This window comes from Trachinotus anak, unplaced genomic scaffold (genome assembly GCF_046630095.1).
Source record: "Trachinotus anak isolate AG129_WGS33_773 ecotype Australia unplaced genomic scaffold, CSIRO_AGI_Tana_v1 ptg000013l, whole genome shotgun sequence".
NCBI classification, from domain to species: domain Eukaryota; kingdom Metazoa; phylum Chordata; class Actinopteri; order Carangiformes; family Carangidae; genus Trachinotus; species Trachinotus anak.
The window spans coordinates 766552-786827 of NW_027273864.1; the positions used below are offsets into that span (position 1 = coordinate 766552).

Below are 20276 nucleotides of genomic sequence, written 5' to 3' on the forward strand. Positions count from 1 at the left end.
ACAGATCCCGGCACAGCTCTTTGGCTTTCTCCTTTTTCAGGACTTTGTTGTGAATTGCTGATTTACCTTTTTAGTTCAGAACATTTCCCTTCAGATCCCAAGTTACATTTCTCATCATGTCTCGGTAAAACTTGCGTTGTTGTGTTGATAATTGGATATAGTGTTCCAAGATGGCACCCCAGTACTTCCAAAGAAAGTTGCTCACATGATGACTCAAACCGTGTGTAATGTCAGTATTTGTGATGCTCAATAAAAATGTATTCATTGATTTTCAGATCCTTGTGCAGTGAAACAATGTTTTAGGGAGAGTGGATGTCAATGCCCTGCAATTCCAGATATGGCCACGATACAGAGCATCGCTGTTAATGGTCAAAGATTCCATCTGCAGCCACCCACTTAGACTTAGGCCCAGTTCATGTTCCATCATGCCACTCCATCTCCTGGTTCAGTGTGAAAGCAATATAAACACAGTACAGCTACGCCTACAATGCTAACCATGCTAACTAGCTGCTAGCTGCTGTGCAAGGCTGCTGGCAGAGGAAACTTACAAATAGCCTCTTTAATATTCTTTATTTCCTCTATTCATGTTTGGTGGAGGTAATTATTGCTGAAATCACAGAGAAATACTGCCAACAATATCTCATTTTTACTTCAGACTTTTCATTCAGACTTCCTGTCTGACAGGAGGCAGCACGTGAAGCTAGGAAAGCATGTGTCTGACTCCCAGACCATCAGCACTGGATCCCCGCAAGGCTGCGTTCTTTCTCCTCTGCTCTTCTCCCTGTACACCAACACCTGCACCTCCACCCTTCAGTCTGTCAAGCTCCTGAAGTTTGCAGACGACACCACTCTCATTGGACTCATCTCTGATGGCGATGAGTCTGCCTGCAGGTGGGAGACTGACCGTCTGGTGACCTGGTGCAGGCAGAACAACCTAGAGCTAAACACTCTGAAGACAGTGGAAATGATAGTGGACTTTAGGAAAAACCCAGCCCCACCCACCCCCATCACCTTGTGCAACTCCCCCGTGGCCACTGTGGAGCATTTCCGCTTCTTGGGAACCACCATCACAGAGGATCTCAAATGGGAGCTAAACATCAGCTCCCTCATCAAAAAAGCTCAGCAGAGGATGTATTTCCTGAGGCAGTAGAAGAAGTTCAACCTGCCAAGGACTATGATGGTGGACTTCTACACCTCCATCATCGAGTCCATCCTCACCTCCTCCATCACCATCTGGTACGCTGCTGCCACGGAGAGGGACAATAACAGACTGCAGCGTATCATCCACTCTGCGGAGAAGGTGATTGGCTGCAATCTTCCATCCCTCCAGGACCTGTACGCCTCAAGGACTTTGAGATTGTAGCTGACTCCTCCCACCCTGGACACAAACTTTTTGTGACACTCCCCTCTGGCAGGAGGCTGCGGTCCTTCAGGACCAAAACCTCTCGCCACAAAAACAGCTTCTTCCCATCTGCTATCAGCCTTATCAACAAGGCTTGAGAGCCCCACTGTCACTGATCCCTCTGATCCTCAATTGCACCAATCACCAGAAAAAATTCCTTGTATGTGAAAACATACTTGGCAATAAAACTGATTCTGATTCTGATTCATTTTTACATCTTGTGTGGTTCTGTGTGAACTTAAGGTTACACCCCTCTCTGGCAGTCTGAAGACAGACCGTGCGTTCTTGTGTGTTTTGAGTTTCTAAAAAGGTTTCTGTGCTCCTAAAGAAATTACTGCTATTAAAGGGGCCGTAGTAGATCATTGATAAATAAAAGGTGGCCATCAGTATTGATAGATACTTACAAATCATTAATTGATTTATAGAAAACTATTTTTCAAAGGACAGTACTATCTAAACTCTGGGAATTATTGAAGGTTACAAGGTCATTACATAGGCTACTATGTAGCCTGAGTAAGAGTTAAGACTGCTTTATACTGATTAGACAAACATCAGTTAACAGTGTCAGCAAACAAAAATGACCCATGTCTTTATAACACTGTCTTTCATTTTTACTGCCCCAGTGTCTGTCAACATCTTTTGTACATTATCTACAGTCAGTACTGAGTCTTACGTTGTATCAAATAACCTAAAAGCTCCATATTTTAATTTCTCCAGTGTTTTATCTGAAGTGTTGATCTCCATCAGAAGATATATTTGTGGAATCAAAAACCATCTCAGTGTAGTTTTACATCTCCTCTCTTAGACTCCTCTCTGAAGCTCTAGTAACAACAGGTCAGTCAGCCAATCAGAAGAGAGGCTCTGAGCTTCCCTTTTGATAGGCCGACTGTTTTCTGAGTGATCCAGTAAAAATATAGCAGATTTCATGTAAACACTCAGAGAAACCAAATCCTGCAAGGTTGGATGGTGGGTCCTGGTGGGCAGGGATTGGGGTGTGGCCGAAGGTGGTGACATCACAAAGTTCCAGAAATCCTGACGGCTTGTTTTAAGGCTCAGTTTCTGAATACAGGCTGTGTGCATTTCTCTGTGAAGCTTTGACACTTTCACAGTATTAATATAGAACCTAGACCTGCTTTATAGACAAAAACACATGGACATCTACCTTTAGACGGTATGGACCTTTAAAGCCGCAGTACAACACTGACATACACACTGATGAAAGCAGCAAGGCTGACTCAAACAGTAAATTTGAGGGCCTGCCTTCAGTCAGTGTTTCTCCTCACACAGTGAACTGCAGTAGCGTATGAGGCAGAAAGCCTTCAGCCCTTCCTCAACAGTCCTGCAAACACACCACAATGCAGCCTCATACCAGACCATGTTGTAAATCCAACCTCCACATCCTGGAAATCAGAGCTGAAATCACTATACCTACAGAGCACAAAGTCCCATGCACAGCAGAGCAAGATTCCTCTGGCAGTATAGGCAGATTATAGGCAGCTTGTATCTGTTGCTATGGGGAACAACATTCTATATCAGAGACACAGAGACCAAATCCACAATGTTTTACTCCATGCTGAGTTACCACCGCCTCAAGCTAAAGAAGTTTTTTTTCTTTTGGATGCAGTAAATAAGGTTTGTTCTAAGTGCATGGCTTCTAAATGAAGAAGAATTGAGAAACTGTTTGCATTTCCTCAGGTGCATGCTGTATTTGTTGTTGTCACTGTGGCTTGGGGCAGACAGAAAGATTCATAAATCAGTGTTGTGGGCAGGAGTGATCAGATTCGCTGCAGGATCAGGCAGGGATGGTTGAAAACCCTGCAGAAAAAAAGCAGGGGCCTGAAAAACTGTTTCAGCATAGACCAGTAAGCACTGGTGTGGTGACTTGCAGGTTAAAAGATGTCTAGACATCTAGGTCACAAACTGGGAAACTGGAGTTGATAAATGTAGCCTTATCTAAAAGAGGGGGTTGATCCCGTACCATTTGTTACAGGATGTTGAAAGTGACCAACTTCGGTTGAGTCCACCTTTTGAACCAAACAATTTGTGTTGAATTACTGTCACCACACTTTCATAAGGTGTGCAAGACCTCCACTAAGACAGCTTTGGCAGTGAGACAGTTGATGTGTACTGTCCAAACCGTGCTGCTCTGTTTCGGGTTAGGTTAGCCCAGCCTGTCTCAAAGAGTGGTCTGCAAGCGTCCCCTTGTGGGCCATGAGTGAATTTAACAAATCATGTTTTAAATGTAGTGTTTGTCAAACTGTCTGGGAATGACCACAAAGCCTACTAGTGTTCATGTGTTGTCTTCAATATCAAATCAACTCATATGTAAATTCAAACATTTTTTGACTGTTTTGCAGTCTTGATGGACTTACAGCAATGTAACTAACTGCTATGCGACACTTCCTACTCACACAGCTTAGCCAGTTTACAGTTTGTGTATCATGATTTACTTCAAACATGATGAGCATGACATTTGAAGGTCTGCCCTGGGATTGTGCTAAATTTCACCAGTTATCAGGAGCATATTAACTATCAAACATGGCCACCAAGGCTCTTCACTGCATGTCCCTATCCTCACATTTCCTGTCTCTCTCACAGTCCCATCCAATAAAGGCATTAAAATGCCTTAAATACTATTGAAGTAGTAGTCTTAATCTTGAATACTGGGTGAGCTTATATGTCAAAAACAAATCAGACATCAGAGTTAGAGGAGCCTCTGGCACAGACCCTGAGCAGTGGACTGTATAAAAACTGTATGACAACAACAGTAAACCAAAGCATGCTAACCATCATCTGGAGGCCACTATCACAGGGCTAACATTTATATTGTCTTTTCACCTTTGCATCAGTTTATTGCCAGCCCCCATAAACAGGCAAAAGCTGCAGTTGTACAGGAATGATATATGACATATGACCTCCAGGACCACAGAGAGCTACTTAATTTTGTAAAAGTGAAAACAGTGTTTGACTGAGTAGAAACATAAACTGAGGAATTGAATGCAAAAAAAGGCTTAAACTGCACTGTTGGGTCTAATGGTTAATTTGTTCATTTTAAATATGTTACAAAGAGGAAAGGCTATGGAAAATTTAAAAAAAGGATTTGCTCTGTAAAGGTTGCTTACCAATTTTTACAATAAGGATAACCACCCTGCAGAAACCTTTTAATGATCACAAAGTAAATGACAGGAATAGTTACAGTTTTCCCTGCTGGACGAAACCAAGGTACAGACTGAAGGGTGGATTTGGTTCATACTTACAGGCTGAGTAAGTTCACAATAACATATACTTAGTTAACTAATATACTGGATATTAGTTACCAATATCCAGTGTGCCGACAGCTTTTCAGTGACTACATCCATGTGTCAATAGAGACCATCCTGTGATGGAATCACACCAACTGAGGCACTCGTCAACATGCTGACATTCTGACCCATGAGTAATAGTCAGTAGTAGTTACTACTTAGTTGTAGTTAGTTGTAGTTAGTAGTTTCTGTCATACCCGCGATCTTGTAGAGACCAGGGCACGAACACCTGAGGCAGGAGGAGGGGGAACAGGTATATGTTCAGCTGGCCTTTCTGCAAGAATGGCCCAGTCCCCCTGTCCACATACATGCCCATGGACAAGAGGAGCCACATCGATGACATCAAGGGCACAGGTACCATTCAGAAAAGGTTATTACTACATTATTACATGAGGACTAAGAACTCATTGGTCGGACCCCAACTCAATCTTCATTTTGATCTCAACTACACACTTGGACGCAATCATGGTGACAACATCTGTCCACAGATAGACAGACAGAAATAAACACCTGCATCAGTACTTAAAACATTGTCTGTGGAGTAGGTGTCCCCAGGACCACACTGTCCCATGATGACACACACATAAACACACACATACACAAACAAACACAGCAGCTTGTAATTAGCATCTGTTTCACACTGAAATATAATCATTACGATGCTGCTGAAACAACAGTTAAAAGTATCTACATCTAAAAAGACTTTTTTTTCTACCATCGTTTGCCCAGATTTCATTCTGATGTGTGAATGTATATAAATATGCACATCGCTAAATCAGTGCTTGCTGAGGAGGTATTTGACAATATTAATTAAATCTTCTGAAAGAGCTCCAGCAGAAAAAGAAACCCATATGGCGGCATCTTAGCTGCTTTCTGTAAAGGCTGGCACATGCCAGGTGGGAAATCATAAAAAATTCCCACATGTCCCACTTGGAATTGCTTCTAGGAGGCGGATCTCACCACTACTTCCCACTTGGCAGCTCATATTTAGGTTGACTGTGATGTGAGACCAGCACAGCATAAGCCATCTTAAGTTTAGTTTCCCTCCCTACCACACTGCTACACACGCACATGTCAGGTGGACAAATACAAGCATGGCAGAGTCTACAAGTCTATTTGAAAGGAAGGCATTTTAGGTGAGTTGTTGTGTAAGAGCCTGAGCATCGATCCACTTTAAAAGCAGGCCCAAAGCAACGGCTGTCTCTCCCGCTGACCTACTTCAACTATCATCCAAGACAAAAGGCACGCAGACAGAGGAGAGAGGAATAAAACACAAAGAGGCAGAGAGAGACATAACTGGAGTCACCATCAGTGTTAATTCTCTCTCCAACCTCCTTTTATCTTTCTCCATGATGTTTTCTCAGGAGAGTTGCACATAAAAAAAAAAATGAGGGGAAACAAAAGGACTTCAAAAGAGGCTTTTTAAACATGTTGAGACAGACTAATGGTCAGAAATGAACGGCCAGAGAACAGGATGGATGAATGACGCCTCTGTTGCCTGCTTCCTTCTTGATAATTTATTTGTATCATTTCCTGTGTGTTGACTAAAATTTGAGCCGAAAGACGTCAAAGTCAGGTTAAAACAACACACATGGCATCACATGATCGTCTCACTTTCATGTGTAAGGACTCATCATGGCAGAGGTGTAGTGGGTTACATCATGGCTTCCATCTCATCTGTGGTGTTTACTGCACAAAGACACTTTTGATTCAAGAGTTATGCTATTGCTACTGTTGTTTCTTAAGCAGCGATGATGTGATGATGATGAAGAAAACTCAGCTGACACCGTCTTGCTTGTATATAAAGAGGTTTATTACAAAGAAGTCCAGCATCAAATCAAGCACTCGAGATTGCCTGAGAGAGGAGTCGAAGCCAATATGAATCTCCTCTGAACAACTGCTCTAACTCCCCATCTATATAGGCTGGTTGTTTTCGTGAACCTAAGGTACAACATATGGTTTCTGTAAATACAGAAAAAAGGCTTCCTTACGTAAAATGAGGGAGTCACCCATCTCCCAGTGGCACCTAGACCTTTTGACCTAAGACCTTTTGACCTAAGACCTTTTAGCTAAGGTCCTTAAATCTTTTTACCCTAGTACCTTCTGACTAAGGCCATTAAATCTTTTTGACCAGGGGACTACTAGCTAAACATACCAAATCCATAAATTCACACAACATAACATACAGAACTTCAGATACTACACTACATAGCTAACGTTAGCTTTAAAAGCTCTTTACTTACCAGTCTGGAAGAAATTCTTCTTCTTCTATTTCTACCACTATTTGTCTTATTCTGAAATTAGCATGCTAACCAGCTAGCCCCGGTCTGTCTCATCACTTTCCAATAGCGACTCACTGTAGCCCGCAGTCTGCCCTGAAGACGTACCACTGCTCAGTGGGCGCATTATAACCTCCTGTCTTGTAAATGCAACAATGGCCACCACCACCTGCCCCCGGTGAGAAACCACGTTCAGCGGCAGAGAAAACTTTGGCCCTTCATGGCAGTGCTTCTTCCCAGGCAAAAGGTGTACCACCCAGAAACAAAGGTCATCAAGTCACAGATAAAGTCGGCCAAGGTTTGTTCTTTCTGTCATTGTGTAAAGCCAGATTTCTCCTCACAATGAACTGCATGTTGGGACTATGGAGGTTATGAAGATAAGAAATGTAGCTGTTCAGTTGTGTTTTTAACTATGAGTTTGTCAGGTCAGTGGATATAGTTGACAGTGATGACAATATTAAGGAAGATGAATAAACAATAAAGAACCTGCTCCTTTTCAATAACACACAACTAGTGAAGCTATGTCCACAGGACACTTTCTGCTGAGCAGCACAAGCAGGGACTATGGTTTTCTTCTGCTTCTGTTCCTCCAACTAAGGTACTACTCTGTGTGAGAAAACAGAAAGAAGCTGTGAACACAGTATTGAAGTTGATGTACAGCAGACAGGTGCTTATTTTCATATTAATATATTAAACCTAAGTCCAGTGTTCCCTCTCTTTCATCTCTGTGTTTGGTCTCCACCAGCTCCTGAGGGAAATATCTGGCTCTTTAGCTGATGAATGCTCCAGTGTGTTCAACAGCTGCTCTCTGACTGTGTCTGCGTGCCATTCAGAGCAAGTGTGCAGAGGGATTTTTTTGGAGCTATTTCTCAGAAAATGAGAGTGAATCAAACAGCACTTTTCTGGACCGGACAGCTAGATAATGAGCTCAGCTGAACAACACTTTTACAGCATTGTGATGTGGTTTCTTGATGTGTCACAACAAATCTTAGTTTTGTCCCAATTCAGGTTCTGCCTCTGTTGAAAGGACCTGGCCCACAAAGGTGGGTCCATTAGAAGACTCAAAGCTCAGCTGACCCTGCACTTAGTGGAAGACTGCATTCAGGCGACTGTATAATATGTCCTCTAAGGGTCCTGTTTGTACTCAGTTCATTCTAGATTGTCAGGGTTGGATGAAAATTCAGTTAGGGTGTTAACACATGCCGGAAGTCTGAAATGTGTTATTGTCAAATTTGTGCAATGGGCACAATAAGCACAGGGGGGCCATGATTGAAAGAAGTGGCAGGCTCTGTCTCACCACCACCACTGGTATTGTCAGTGGTAGTGTTTTTCAAAATTAAGGCCCTATTTCACATAATCTTCATTTGTTGCTACAGCAAATCAAGACAACTTAATTTACATATGAATTCTGATTCTTTGCTCTGGAACTCCAGATTGAGTTTAGCTGTATTCAGTGTTCTTTGATTATACTGGAGATGTGTTTTACACTGACTTAAGTGTGGAAACGAGCAATGGCAAAATTTACCTTTAACAGTGCAGTGGAGGGCTGATGTTAATGGTGCTTGTGTACGTATTACACTGATGTCTGCAAATGTGTCTGCTGGGACTTTGGGATTATTAAAATCTGAAGTCTAGACACTCAACACACACAGTAACAACTCTTTCCACTGACGTACAAAGATGCCTGAGTCTCAGCAGAAGGAAAGGAGCACGTACTGAACACCTGAGGACAACACACTGCGTGACAGGTAGACTGTGATTATAGTGTTGCATCGTGGAAAGTGTGCAACAACAAGTCTTGTTATTCCTTCACAAAAACATTTTTTTCTCATTTATTTTTCTGTTCATGCGGAAAAGGGAAAGCAACTGAGGACAAAAGTTAAAAAGTTGACTGAGATGAGGACAAGGACCATGCTGCGTTGCCTGGTTACAGAAATCTGACTGACAGCCCTCATCACTGATTCACACAGGTCTGGTGTTGGGCTCTGTGACGACTTTTTCATCTGGGTTGAGAAACGATCAAATAAGAATTTAGACGCAGGGCGGTGTTTAACTCAGTTGGTAGAGCACCCGCCCCATGTGTTGAGGCTATAGTCCTCCAGTTCGTATCCCGTGCCGGGCGGCCCTCTCCTGCGTGTCTTTCCCCCTCTCTCTGCCTCCCCATTTCCTGTCTCTCTCAACTGCCCTATCCAATAAAGGCATGAAAAAGCCAAAAAAATAATATATATAAAAAAAAAAAAAGAAATTATACTTGCTTAAGATTAGACAATCTTCTTTGTCATGGTTACAATAATAACATGGGGTTAGGGCTGTCACGTGGTCTAAACTGCTACTTTCACATGGGAATCGAACACCGCTGTCCTGTGTCATATTCATCCATCCACCCCAACCTCCTCCTGACGTGGACTTTGTTGCTGTATAAACTATGTCACTGCACTTTTCCCTTTGCTCCTGTCATCATTACAACAACCATTAGATACCACCTAGCAACAAAACCTAACTATTAACTAACTAACCGAACTAATAACCTGCTGTATCGACGACCTCTGGGCTTGTTTTGTCTGGTCCAGGAGGTTGTAAGTCAGCTTACAGAGATACCAACTCTTAAATTGACATGTTTCTTATATATATGAGAAAAATTGAAGTTACCTGCACTTAGCAAACAAGAGCTTCTGAGTCAGCTCAAATGAGAGAGGTCTCAGTGTAACTCAGTCAGATCAGGACATTTGGAAAACAGACTAATCATAAAATAAAAGTACTAAACCTGAACTGGTTCTGTCATCTCTCATGGGAGGATTTACAACTTCTCTTTTTCATATCAGCCTTAAATTGAAACTCTTTGCGTTTTTGGCTGTTTTTTAGATGAAATATGTAACCTGACGACTCTGAGAAGATGTCTGACATTTTAAACTGAAAAATAAAAGTGAGAGATTAGCTGAAACTTACTTATTGATACCAAGTTTTTTTTTTACATTATTTGCTGGTGGTAAGAGATTTGGTGAAAGAATGTAACTTTGTCCTTGGATTTCTGTCTCCTGGTCTCCGCTGCCTTCTTCATCATCCTCACTCCACTTCATCAGTCTTTGTAACATCCCCTCACTACTGCCTTTACATTGACCTGCTGCTCCAACTTCAGGGCGGAGAAGCCAATACTTCATCCACGTTTGGCTTGCTCCACTGCTGCTCTTAAGCAAACTCATTTGGTCTCATTAGGGGATGAGTCTGCCAACTGTTCTTTGGACTGGGGGAGGTGCTGTGAGAGCAAAAAGACTTTTTCCATAGATCCTTATTCACAGACACTGAAACAAACTGAAGCTGCTGTTCTGTTTAAATGAAAACTCTTATTTGGATGTACATGAAAACACAGTTGGCTCTACATCAAGAGGACAGTCCACTTTCAGCTATTCAGTTCCAAAAAATACACGTTTTTAAATCAGTGGTCAGACAGGCAGAGTAAACAAGTCTTGGTGAAGTAATTACAAATCTTGGGTTTTGCAGTGAAGTGTGATCTGAGGTAAAAAGAGGAAAAGAGGACAGAACACAACTGGGTTCTGTTTACAGACTTTGAGTGGTGTGACCACTCCTGTTAGCTGTGTTTCTGGACTCCTTTGGAGTTTGGGGGATGTGTGTGCTGTTGCACCACCTCCCAGTCAACACCTGCCGGTTACTCCACCACCATCAATGTCTAAATTCTGGGGGGATCTGTCTTTACGGGCTGCCATTCAGTTAAAGCAGTCGAGTCTCACCTCCAAAGTCTTTCCTTCAGTATCAGCCAATATTGTATATTATTTGTTGTAAAAGGTTGTGAAAGGAATTTTCCATCACTTTCCTGTATGTAATAAAGTGGCAACAACATAACAATTCCTATCATTGGATTATCACAGTGACAAGCCTGAATGTGAGAAAAAAAAACATGAAAGGAGAATTTAATCATTTTGTTCACTGAAATTGTACTGTTTTAAAAATGACTTGTCGGCCAGTTTGCCCCCAGCCCACAGGTTGGAAACCACTGAGGTTCAATTTAGGTGAACAAATGTGCATTGCTGACCCACATGAAACTGTCTTGACAGACTGACGAGGACTGGGCACCAAGTGATACTGATATGATACCTTGACTTTGATACTGATTTATAATTATACTTTTTTCTATATCAATTGAATCAAATCCATTTTGACAAGAAGATAATTATAATTCACATTACAGTACAGATTTTAGTTTTACTTTAGTGTATTCTTTAAGATTGGTCTCTTTAAACACTCAAACACATTGGTCTAAATATACAGCCAGTCAGCAGCATTATTAGATCTTGGTCCAAGCATGCTGCATGCTGATTGGCTCACTGACACTGATGAGATTTACCCATTTACTCCTTAGGTATTGAATAATAGGACGTTTTTTCATCCTCAGTTCTATCAAACCAATTCGGTCAAAGTTTGATACCCAGCTGACTAATAAATGACCACAGAGTTTAAAATGCAGGAAGTTAAGAGTTAAGGAAGTTAAGAGCTCATCTCACACTAAACACAAACCACTTTGCTACAGACATGCGTAGCTACAGCGATGGTAGCCACTGCACAACCTGCAATAAGGGTCACTAATTCACTGACCATCCAGCAGGATGCTGAAAGTTGTCTGTGAATAGACACAAACTCAATGGCAAACATTAGTTTCATAAATAAATAAGTCTTCTTTTGTTGTATGAGCATTTCCCTGTGATCAACCCTCACAGCATCATTAGAAAATATCTGCTGCTGCTGCCAACACAATAAATGTGCACAAGTGTTATCAATGTGTACAGAGCTGAAGCAGTTCAAGCTTAACTCAACATGAAGTGGGTGCAGTGATGGTAAGCTTTGTCCACAGTGATTTTAACAATAAGTCAGAGAACAGTACAGCTCTGTCATCACAAAACACCTGTCACATCTGTTCAGACTGAAACAGACTAAGGAATCAATCCAAGAGCTGGTCCAACATGTTCAGAGGCTCATGGACGATATTCCTATATTTTAAAGCGAAATAAATAACCAGTGCTGAAATTTATCAGGTATAATCTGATCAAAAAGTTTGTTCCTACAAAAGAAAATAACAAAACCAGTGATGTGAGAGGTCAAGAGGTCAGGGCTTTCTGTGATTATAACGATTCAAGTGTGAGAGAAAAACAGTGGTTCAAATGGATTCATAAAATAATATGGTAATAAATGAATAATTAATGAGAGTAAATAATTAAAAATAAAAAATAGTAAATAAATAAAACTAAAGATAATACTAAAAATAGTAAATAATAATGTGGTAATGCATACTTTGATGTTGTAATAAATACATAAAAAATAGTAGTCAATAATTAAAAAAAAAAGTAAGAATAAAATAAAATACAATACTTGTATTTTTCCTTTACATAAATATTACAAAAACTGAATGAAATGAGTTCATTTATTCTTTTTGTTGGATGAACTGGTCAAGATGCTGCGTCACACACTGTGATGCTTTGATTTTGAAAGTTTTTTCTTATAATCCCATTTTCTTTTTTAACTCTCAAAGAAGTTAGAGTAAATGTGAGGTTTCTGACAGTATGATTAGGCTCCACAACAAAAAGTCTGTATCTTTAGGGACTAAATAGTAGTTTAATAAAATAAAAAAACAAAGACAGGAGCTCAAAGACTCTCCACATGTTGGATCTTTGTTTGAGGGGCTGCCTGTGTCAAAAACTCATCCAATCACCTTCAGATCAAGCAGCACAAATGACCAACATGTGCTGGTAAAAAAGAAGAATCTCTTCAGTCTCTTGCTGCAGAAAGGCACAAACCAGCAGGAAATGAATCACTTCACTACACCTGTGAGTTCTGATCTAAGTCCATGTTTTTCTACAGTCTGTGGTAACAAAAAGTACATGAGCCGAGTGCAGGGAGAAGACACTGGTGTTTTTCTGAGAGTCGTCACTGATGCTGAAGTGTGAAGAGGAAAAATAAAGTTCATGCTCTTTCCTGCAGTAAACACAGGAGCAGGATAATGAAGACAAAACACACAAAGCCCTGTATATCTGTCTTAAATGACAAAGCCTGAAAATAAAGTTTTATGTAAGTGTGTTTGTTTTTTGTTTTTTTATTTTATTCATTTTTTGTTTGTAGGTCTTCAGTATGAACCTGAACACACTACAAAGTGAACTTCTTTACAGAGGAAGAGTCGTAGTCACTGTAGCTCATTATTTCTCACCATGATTTAATGATCTAATCAACCTAAACATTACTTTTGTTATGAAGACATTTCTTCATGTGACCTCCGCTTTGTCATGTTATGTGTGTTTCTCACCTGTTTGTATGAGACGTAGATAGGTCTGCTGAAGATGATCCACTCCACCACCTTGCTGCAGGGCGGTGTGGTCAGGGAGCCGGTGTAGCGGTAGTAACTTCCCAGCGAGGACGGCAGCAGGTCCTTCAGCACAAACGGCTCCAGGAAAGTCTCTTTTTCTGTAGATGAGACAGAGCAGGACGAAGTGTTCAGATCAATACAACATGATCTACACAACCACCCCTTATTTCACTGGAAGCTGTGGTGACCAGGCTCTCTGGAGCAGACCCAAGTGCTACTGTTTCACAGCCTGCAGCTTGCCATTGATTTCATTTGCATTGTGTCTGCCTCATTCAATCCCCCACCCCCTCCCCCACTGATGGACATAATTTCACTGAACACCTATAATTATACCTGTCTCTGTGTTGGGTGGCAGACACAATAAAATCAACGCTGCAACATCACATCTCCAAGTGATGAAATGATAAATGAGGCTTCAATGAAGAAAATGTGTTTACTTCTTTAATGATACTTTCCGAGTGAGAGGGGACCTGACGTCCACAGTACAACCTTTTTCTCCTTCAGCTCAGTCTCACCTCAGAAGACTCCTTCACTTGAACTTCATGGTGGACATAAGCAGCCGTCTGATGTTGATGTGTTAGTGTTAGCCAATCATCTGCATCAGTGGGTGTCATATTATAAGTAGAGACTCTGGTTCTGGTTATGACAGCACGCTGTCATTACTCGTTTCCTCAGTAATAATATTACTGTTACTAGTCCAGAATGTGATCTGTTTTTTGTCCTAGGTAGGCTATCTTATGATGACGTGGTTCTGCTGATGCCCTGGATTGAAAAATGAGCCTCTTGCAGTTGCTAGTTGTCCGAGATTCACACTCCGATGGCTGAGAGATGACGGAGGAGAGAGCTTATGAGGGAGTTTGTGACAGCAGAGTGTCGTGGACAGCTACTCGGCAGAAAAAGAAGTAATAGACTACTCGAGGTCGAGGGGGTATGAGGTTGAGGATGTGCACCAGTTCTCAAACATTTACATGAAGTACAACACTCCGACCCCATCTAGCGTACCTGAGGAGCAGCTTTTAGGAGGTTTGGTACTCCCCCCAACAAGGAACAGACTGTCTGACCAGAGGTTTGAGAAGCTGCTGTGAAATATCATTATTTCACTTCTCAACATCAGGACCTTGTTTAATATGTCAGGGCTGAAATAACAAAACAGGGGGCTACAATATCACCCTAAATATGCAATGTTTAGCATTTTTGTAAAGTGAAAGTAATATAGAAATATAACAAGTTGATATGATGTAATAAGTAAAGTGATATGATTACTTTTAAAGGAGTAATAAGTAAAAAGGTAACGTATTACTCTTCATGTAACTTGCCCAGCACTGACTACAGGTGAATATGATGAGAAAAGGAGTCAAAGACAAATTTAAGCCGACTGAAGAACTCGTTAATGAAGACAGCATGTTGAGATCTGACTCGGAGGATGCAGGTGCTGCAGGCCTCACAGAGGCAGGTCACATGCATATCACTGAAAACATGAAACACCCCTCCACTGTGAACATGATGGAGGCTTAATGTCATTCCAACTAGACTTCCATTCTGAAATGGATGGTGTACTTGCAGCATCTAAGAATATTCAATCTTTCAAATAGACACTCAAAGGCCAGTGAGAGGAGGGAAGGGGACAGAGTGTAGACAATATGTCTGACAGCCTGGTGAGGGAACGCTAATGAACAAAATAAAGAAAAAATATAACTTTGGATCAAGTCGATTTTATTTTTTATATCAGCCAAAACCACAAATCTGCCTCTTCTGAGGAAGAGCATCAGAATCAGAATCAGAATCAGAATCAGTTTTATTGCCAAGTATGTTTTCACATACAAGGAATTTTTTTCTGGTGATTGGTGCAATTGATCAGCAACAGTGGGGCAATTGATCAATATCTATAGCATGGCCAATATCTTCCTCAAATTACGACTCTGGAGATGTTCAAGCTGTCCACAGGTTTAATAATGTCGGAGGTTGTGAAACCACAAATAAAAACATAAATATCAAATTGCTAAAATGCATCATTCATTGTTTTTAAATAAGTTGTTCAAAAGTACCCTGATGTTCTAAATAACCTGTGAGCTTAGCACAGTTAACTGACCACGTCTCTGACCGTTTTACGAAATGTGACCGATGAAATGAATTGTGAGTCACTGAAATTCATATCTCAGGAAGGTGAAATCCATTGTGGGAAATTCATTTAGTTTGTTTTACTGGCACAAAAAAGCATACCACATGAGCGGATGCTCTTAGCAGGCTAGTGCCGGTCCAACTCCCGACTGGCCTGACTCTTTTCTGCGTGTCATTCCCCCTCTCTCTGCCCCTTTCCTGTCACTCTCTACTGTCCTGTTGAATAAAGGCAAAAATATCTTTAAGAGGAGCAGTACCAGCACCTGATGCAACACAGTCACTAAAACCTTTATTTCTCAGCCTCTGAAGCAGATAGAAACATGAGATAAAATCCATCTGAGACCTTAAACCTTTGGAATTTATTGTAAATCACTGCCTTCACCCTAATGTTCATCAACATTTTTGAAAACATCAACACACTTTAAAAAAATTTAAATGAAACTGAGAATACTGACAAATATTATCTTGAAGAGACCTTGATAAACTTGGGAATTGATTTTCCCTTTGATGATGTGGAGCTGTCCAGACCCAGAGCCATGAATTGTGACGCTCCCTCCACCCTGCTCCACCTTTACACCACACATTGAGCTGATGTTTCATCAGTCCACAAAACATTTTCCCCGTAATCTTCATCATTTTTTTCATCAACTGTTGACTGTTCAAAGACAGGTTTTCAAAAGAGGAGAGGAAGAATAGGAGGAGGAGGATGAGTGGAAGGAGAGTGTGTGACAGGAGGAGTTGTCACCAGAGGACGAAGAAGGAGGAAGGAGGAAGCAAAGGGAGAGACAGGGAAAAAGGGGTTCAAAAAAAAGAAAATAAGAAACCTAGAACAAAGGAGACAGGAACAATGATAAGGGATGAAAAGAAGAGGAGGAGGAGGAGGAAGATGAGGAAGAGGAGGAGGCATTCGATCCTCTGTTCCAATGAAACATGTGAGGAAGGAAGCTGACAGGAGTGGAAATAAAGGGTGAGAGATGGTGTACGAGTGTGTGGGAGGCGGGGCTGATGTGTGCAGCGGGGCGGGTCACTTGACAGGGATGGTGATGGGTGGAGGGGAAGATGCACTGTCTTTACCGGTGACCCCCCACCCCCCTTTCCCTCTTCCTCTTCTTCCTTTTCCTCTGACAAGCCCTGTCTCCCACTGCCTCCCCAACGCCAAGCTCAGGGATATATTTTCAGCTCTGTCGCATCTGCGCGGAGGGAGGAAGAGGCAGATAGCGATGGGTTGGGGGCTGGTGGTGTGTACTTGGGGAATAGAGAACGATGGGACCGTCCTTCTTCATGATTTATGCATCTGAATTAATACCCTCCAGAACTGAACGCACTCTTCAGCATGTCTCCTCTCAAACACAAAACTCAGGAAACATCTTTACGCATGAGACATAAACTTTCTGGCTCGTGTATGTGCTTTACGCCTCATGCAAGCAAACAGTGCTTGAAAGAGGAAGAGGATGAAGATTCAGTGCCGTGGAGCGGATTGTGCAGCGACGGTTTGTGGGTCCTTTTTTCTGCAGTGACGGCGCAGGAGGGCCCAGGAAAGTCTAACATTAGTTGAAGCAGCATGAGGCAGTTATCACACAATGAGTATTTTAAGCTCAGAGCCTCCAGCGAGGTGTCACAACAGCTGTCCATTCATCTAATCGTCCCTCAGAGTCCTCATTCAGCAACTCAAGTCTTAATTTTTCATTCCACTGTGAAGGAAAAGCACAAAGTCACATTTTAGGAGGCGTCCGAGGACTGCTGGTGAGTGTGACGTTGGTGCTAGTATTGATCTAAATCGGTGCCATAACTGTATCATCTTCATCCAGGGTGGTGCAGTCATCTGAAGGCCCTGGAGACTCCAGGTGTCTGTCGTCACTGTATTTGGAGGGTTTTCAGTCCTGGTTATCTGATGGTTTCTGATCTTATCCCATCCACCAGGTGAAGCCGTCACTGCTTTCTAATACACACAGGATTGTTACAAAGCAACACTGGCTCCGTCACTGACTGTGGGGAACACACACATACACACCACACACACATCTCTCCCTCCCTTCCTTCTGTTCTGGTTAAGTAGTTGGCACACTCTGCTTCTCTTTACTGTCTCAGTCGCACGACAGTTGCACACTTGGTAGTTCTCTTACTATTTATGCATACGTTCACACAAATGCTAAGATTCTAACCTTTTGCTGAGACACATAAACAGATATATACCTCGCCGTCTCTCATCAGTGAGGTGGTTGGCAAATCAGGGGTGCAACATTTTCCTTTGGTAAATATCCTTTGGTTCTCGCGTGCTTCATGGTCATGTGAACAGCATTATTATATTTCCTGCTGCAAATAACTTGTTTTGCTTAAAGATAAAAGATTTTAGCAGATGTTTTGCTAAAAATATCTGGAAACTAAGAAAGACCTTTTTTAAATGTAATTATGAAGCCTTGTGGGAGAGGCTGCAGGTTTACAAGGAGCTGCCTTATCCCCAGTGGAGTCAGTCTTGATTTTATTACAGAGGCACATGAGAATTTCTGAGTTATGTGTAATATATGTGCTCTTTATCCTGTCTTCCACTCAAGGCAAAGGTTGTATTCAACTAAAAGTTCTTGACTTTGACACTAAAAACTACATTTTGCTAGTCTTTTTCTAACAATCCATGTTAGTTTCCTTTTCCTTTCCCAAGCTTAACCAAGCAGTGACTGAGGGTAACCTTAATAACAACTGAAGTATCTCCATGGCAGCTAAACAAATTTCACCCACTGAGAAAGAACCTGGACTACAACTGAAAGCTCAGGAACTGAGTAAAGGTTATGAGATGACCGTGGTTAAAATAAACCAGTGTGGAAGACATGATGCAAAGCACTTAATGTTAAGGGTTCAAAGACACAATAGTGGTGTGGATGGTTTCCCAAATAAGTCTGTCAGCACACAGTCACACAGCAGCCATAACTGAAGGTGGCTAATGGTCACATTGGCGATATGTTCGGAGAAAGAGCACCGCACTTGGCCCAGATGATGATGTCCAAAAGGTGACATCATGGGTTCCATTTGCTTTATTCTGAGCAAAGTCATCACAAACTGAAAAGAGTGTGTGAAAGTGAGGCTGTGGTAACAGGAAACACACGTTTGAGTTTGTATCAGGGGAAACGCATGAAAAGCAGAGTGAATCGTACCTGGAGTCAAACGAGTCATACTGAGAGACTCAGTCAGCTCCTCCACCTGTCCATCTGCAGTTAAACCTTTTTCAAGCAGGAAATATGAAAGAGATTCTTCTCACCTCCAGTGCTCATCTTGTTTTCCTAGGCCTCACTTATTGTCCCAGAGTTCAGGCCTACAGACCTTCACTGTGTTATACAATAGGTTACTGACACCGCTTTCATCCTCTGTTGCTACAGTAACCAAGGTCTTATAAATAAGGATGAAGAGAAGAGCATAAACTTAGAGAATCCAGCCAAACCCAGTGCTTGTCAAGGATGAGTGAAGTAGGGGAAAGGACAAGATACCTGTCACATGAATTAGGTAAGAGCACAGCACAATGCAGATTTTACTGTGCAATAGCATCTTCAGGCATATACAGTATGTTTAAAACAGCCTTTCTCAGGGGTCCACAAACAGTTTTCCTATTTCTCTTCATTGTCCACTCTGTCTATGGTGACATTCTTCTGTGCAAGCTTGCCACAATAATATTGAAGTAGTAGGCTTTATTGGTTTTGGGGATGTTTGTGGAGTTAGGTGGTCAGTGAGTTTAATTTTAGTGGCTCAGTGGTGCTTGGTCTGAAAAAGTGTGAGAAACACTGGTTTAAGAATAACGTTTGGCCTTATTTGGAGTTTGGTGCAGGAAATTGTTGCAACCTTGTGATACCTGGGAAAATACACCCACTGTCAGACATCTTCAAAACTTGTGTGTGGCTCTACTGTGGTTCACTTGCTGTCATTGTACTGCTCATCACTTTCTCCACAGAGCGTCGGGTCACAATAAATACTTGTGCCCGTGACATCTGAACTCCTGGTCATCATGTTTTCTTCAGCACACAATAATTTCAATCCCAGGAAAGAGACAGATGCACGATATTCAGAGTGTTAAATTATAATTGAAAGAAAATAAGTGAGCACCAAAAACGTGAGGTCTGTTGTGTGAGAACATTGTGAGCAGCATCTGTCCCACTGCAATAACACTTCATCTGACGCCCTGCGAAATGTTCTCAACAAAAAAGTAACCCACTGAATCCCTAAACACTTTTCTTTCCTCAACAAAAAGTCCCATTAACACTCTTTAATTTAATCCTTTCTGCCCATCATAATATTTACAAAAATGTTAACTTCCTAAACTGAGTGAGGCAGAAGCGTAGAAATGCACTACCTCCCACTTTGCTCTGTCTCTGTGGCGATCTTGTTACGTTTATTCTCCTCTGACCAGCAGAGAAGCACCACATGTGAAGGCGTCACACACCAGCACTCTGCTCTGCATTTGCATTTTTATTTTCACATGTTCATAAAATCGCTTAAGCACAGAGCGCCTGCCTGCCAAAGCCAGTTTGATGACAATGCCTCCTAAATAAAAATAGTGTGAAAGATATGATTAAAACAACATGTGGTTCTTCTGTTTGACCTTATCTGGGGGTGAATTATGATTTCATGCATGGCTGAAAATGATTAATATTCCATATCAAACAGCCCCTGTTAGTAGCCTAAAATAAGCGGCGGTATCAGGATGAATTAGATGTTTGTTTGCCTCTGTGTTGCCATGAGCACTGTTAAGCATCTATGATGAAAGAGTGTAAATACAGTAGAGTCATAACTGCCGTTTCCTTCATTTCTGAGCTGTGCTGCAGTGT

The 20276-nt window shown here is 41.7% G+C and overlaps 1 protein-coding gene across 4 annotated transcripts in view; it reads right to left on the reverse strand.

Annotated features, from left to right (window-relative positions):
• LOC139630080 (receptor-type tyrosine-protein phosphatase gamma-like) overlaps nt 1-20276 on the reverse strand; it is a 454916-nt gene that overhangs the window by 70075 nt on the left and 364565 nt on the right. For all 4 annotated transcript variants that reach the window (XM_071493181.1, XM_071493178.1, XM_071493179.1 and 1 more), the window contains one exon: nt 13291-13448. In XM_071493181.1, coding sequence (XP_071349282.1) covers nt 13291-13448 — 158 coding nt within the window. The remainder of the gene's footprint in view (nt 1-13290; nt 13449-20276) is intronic.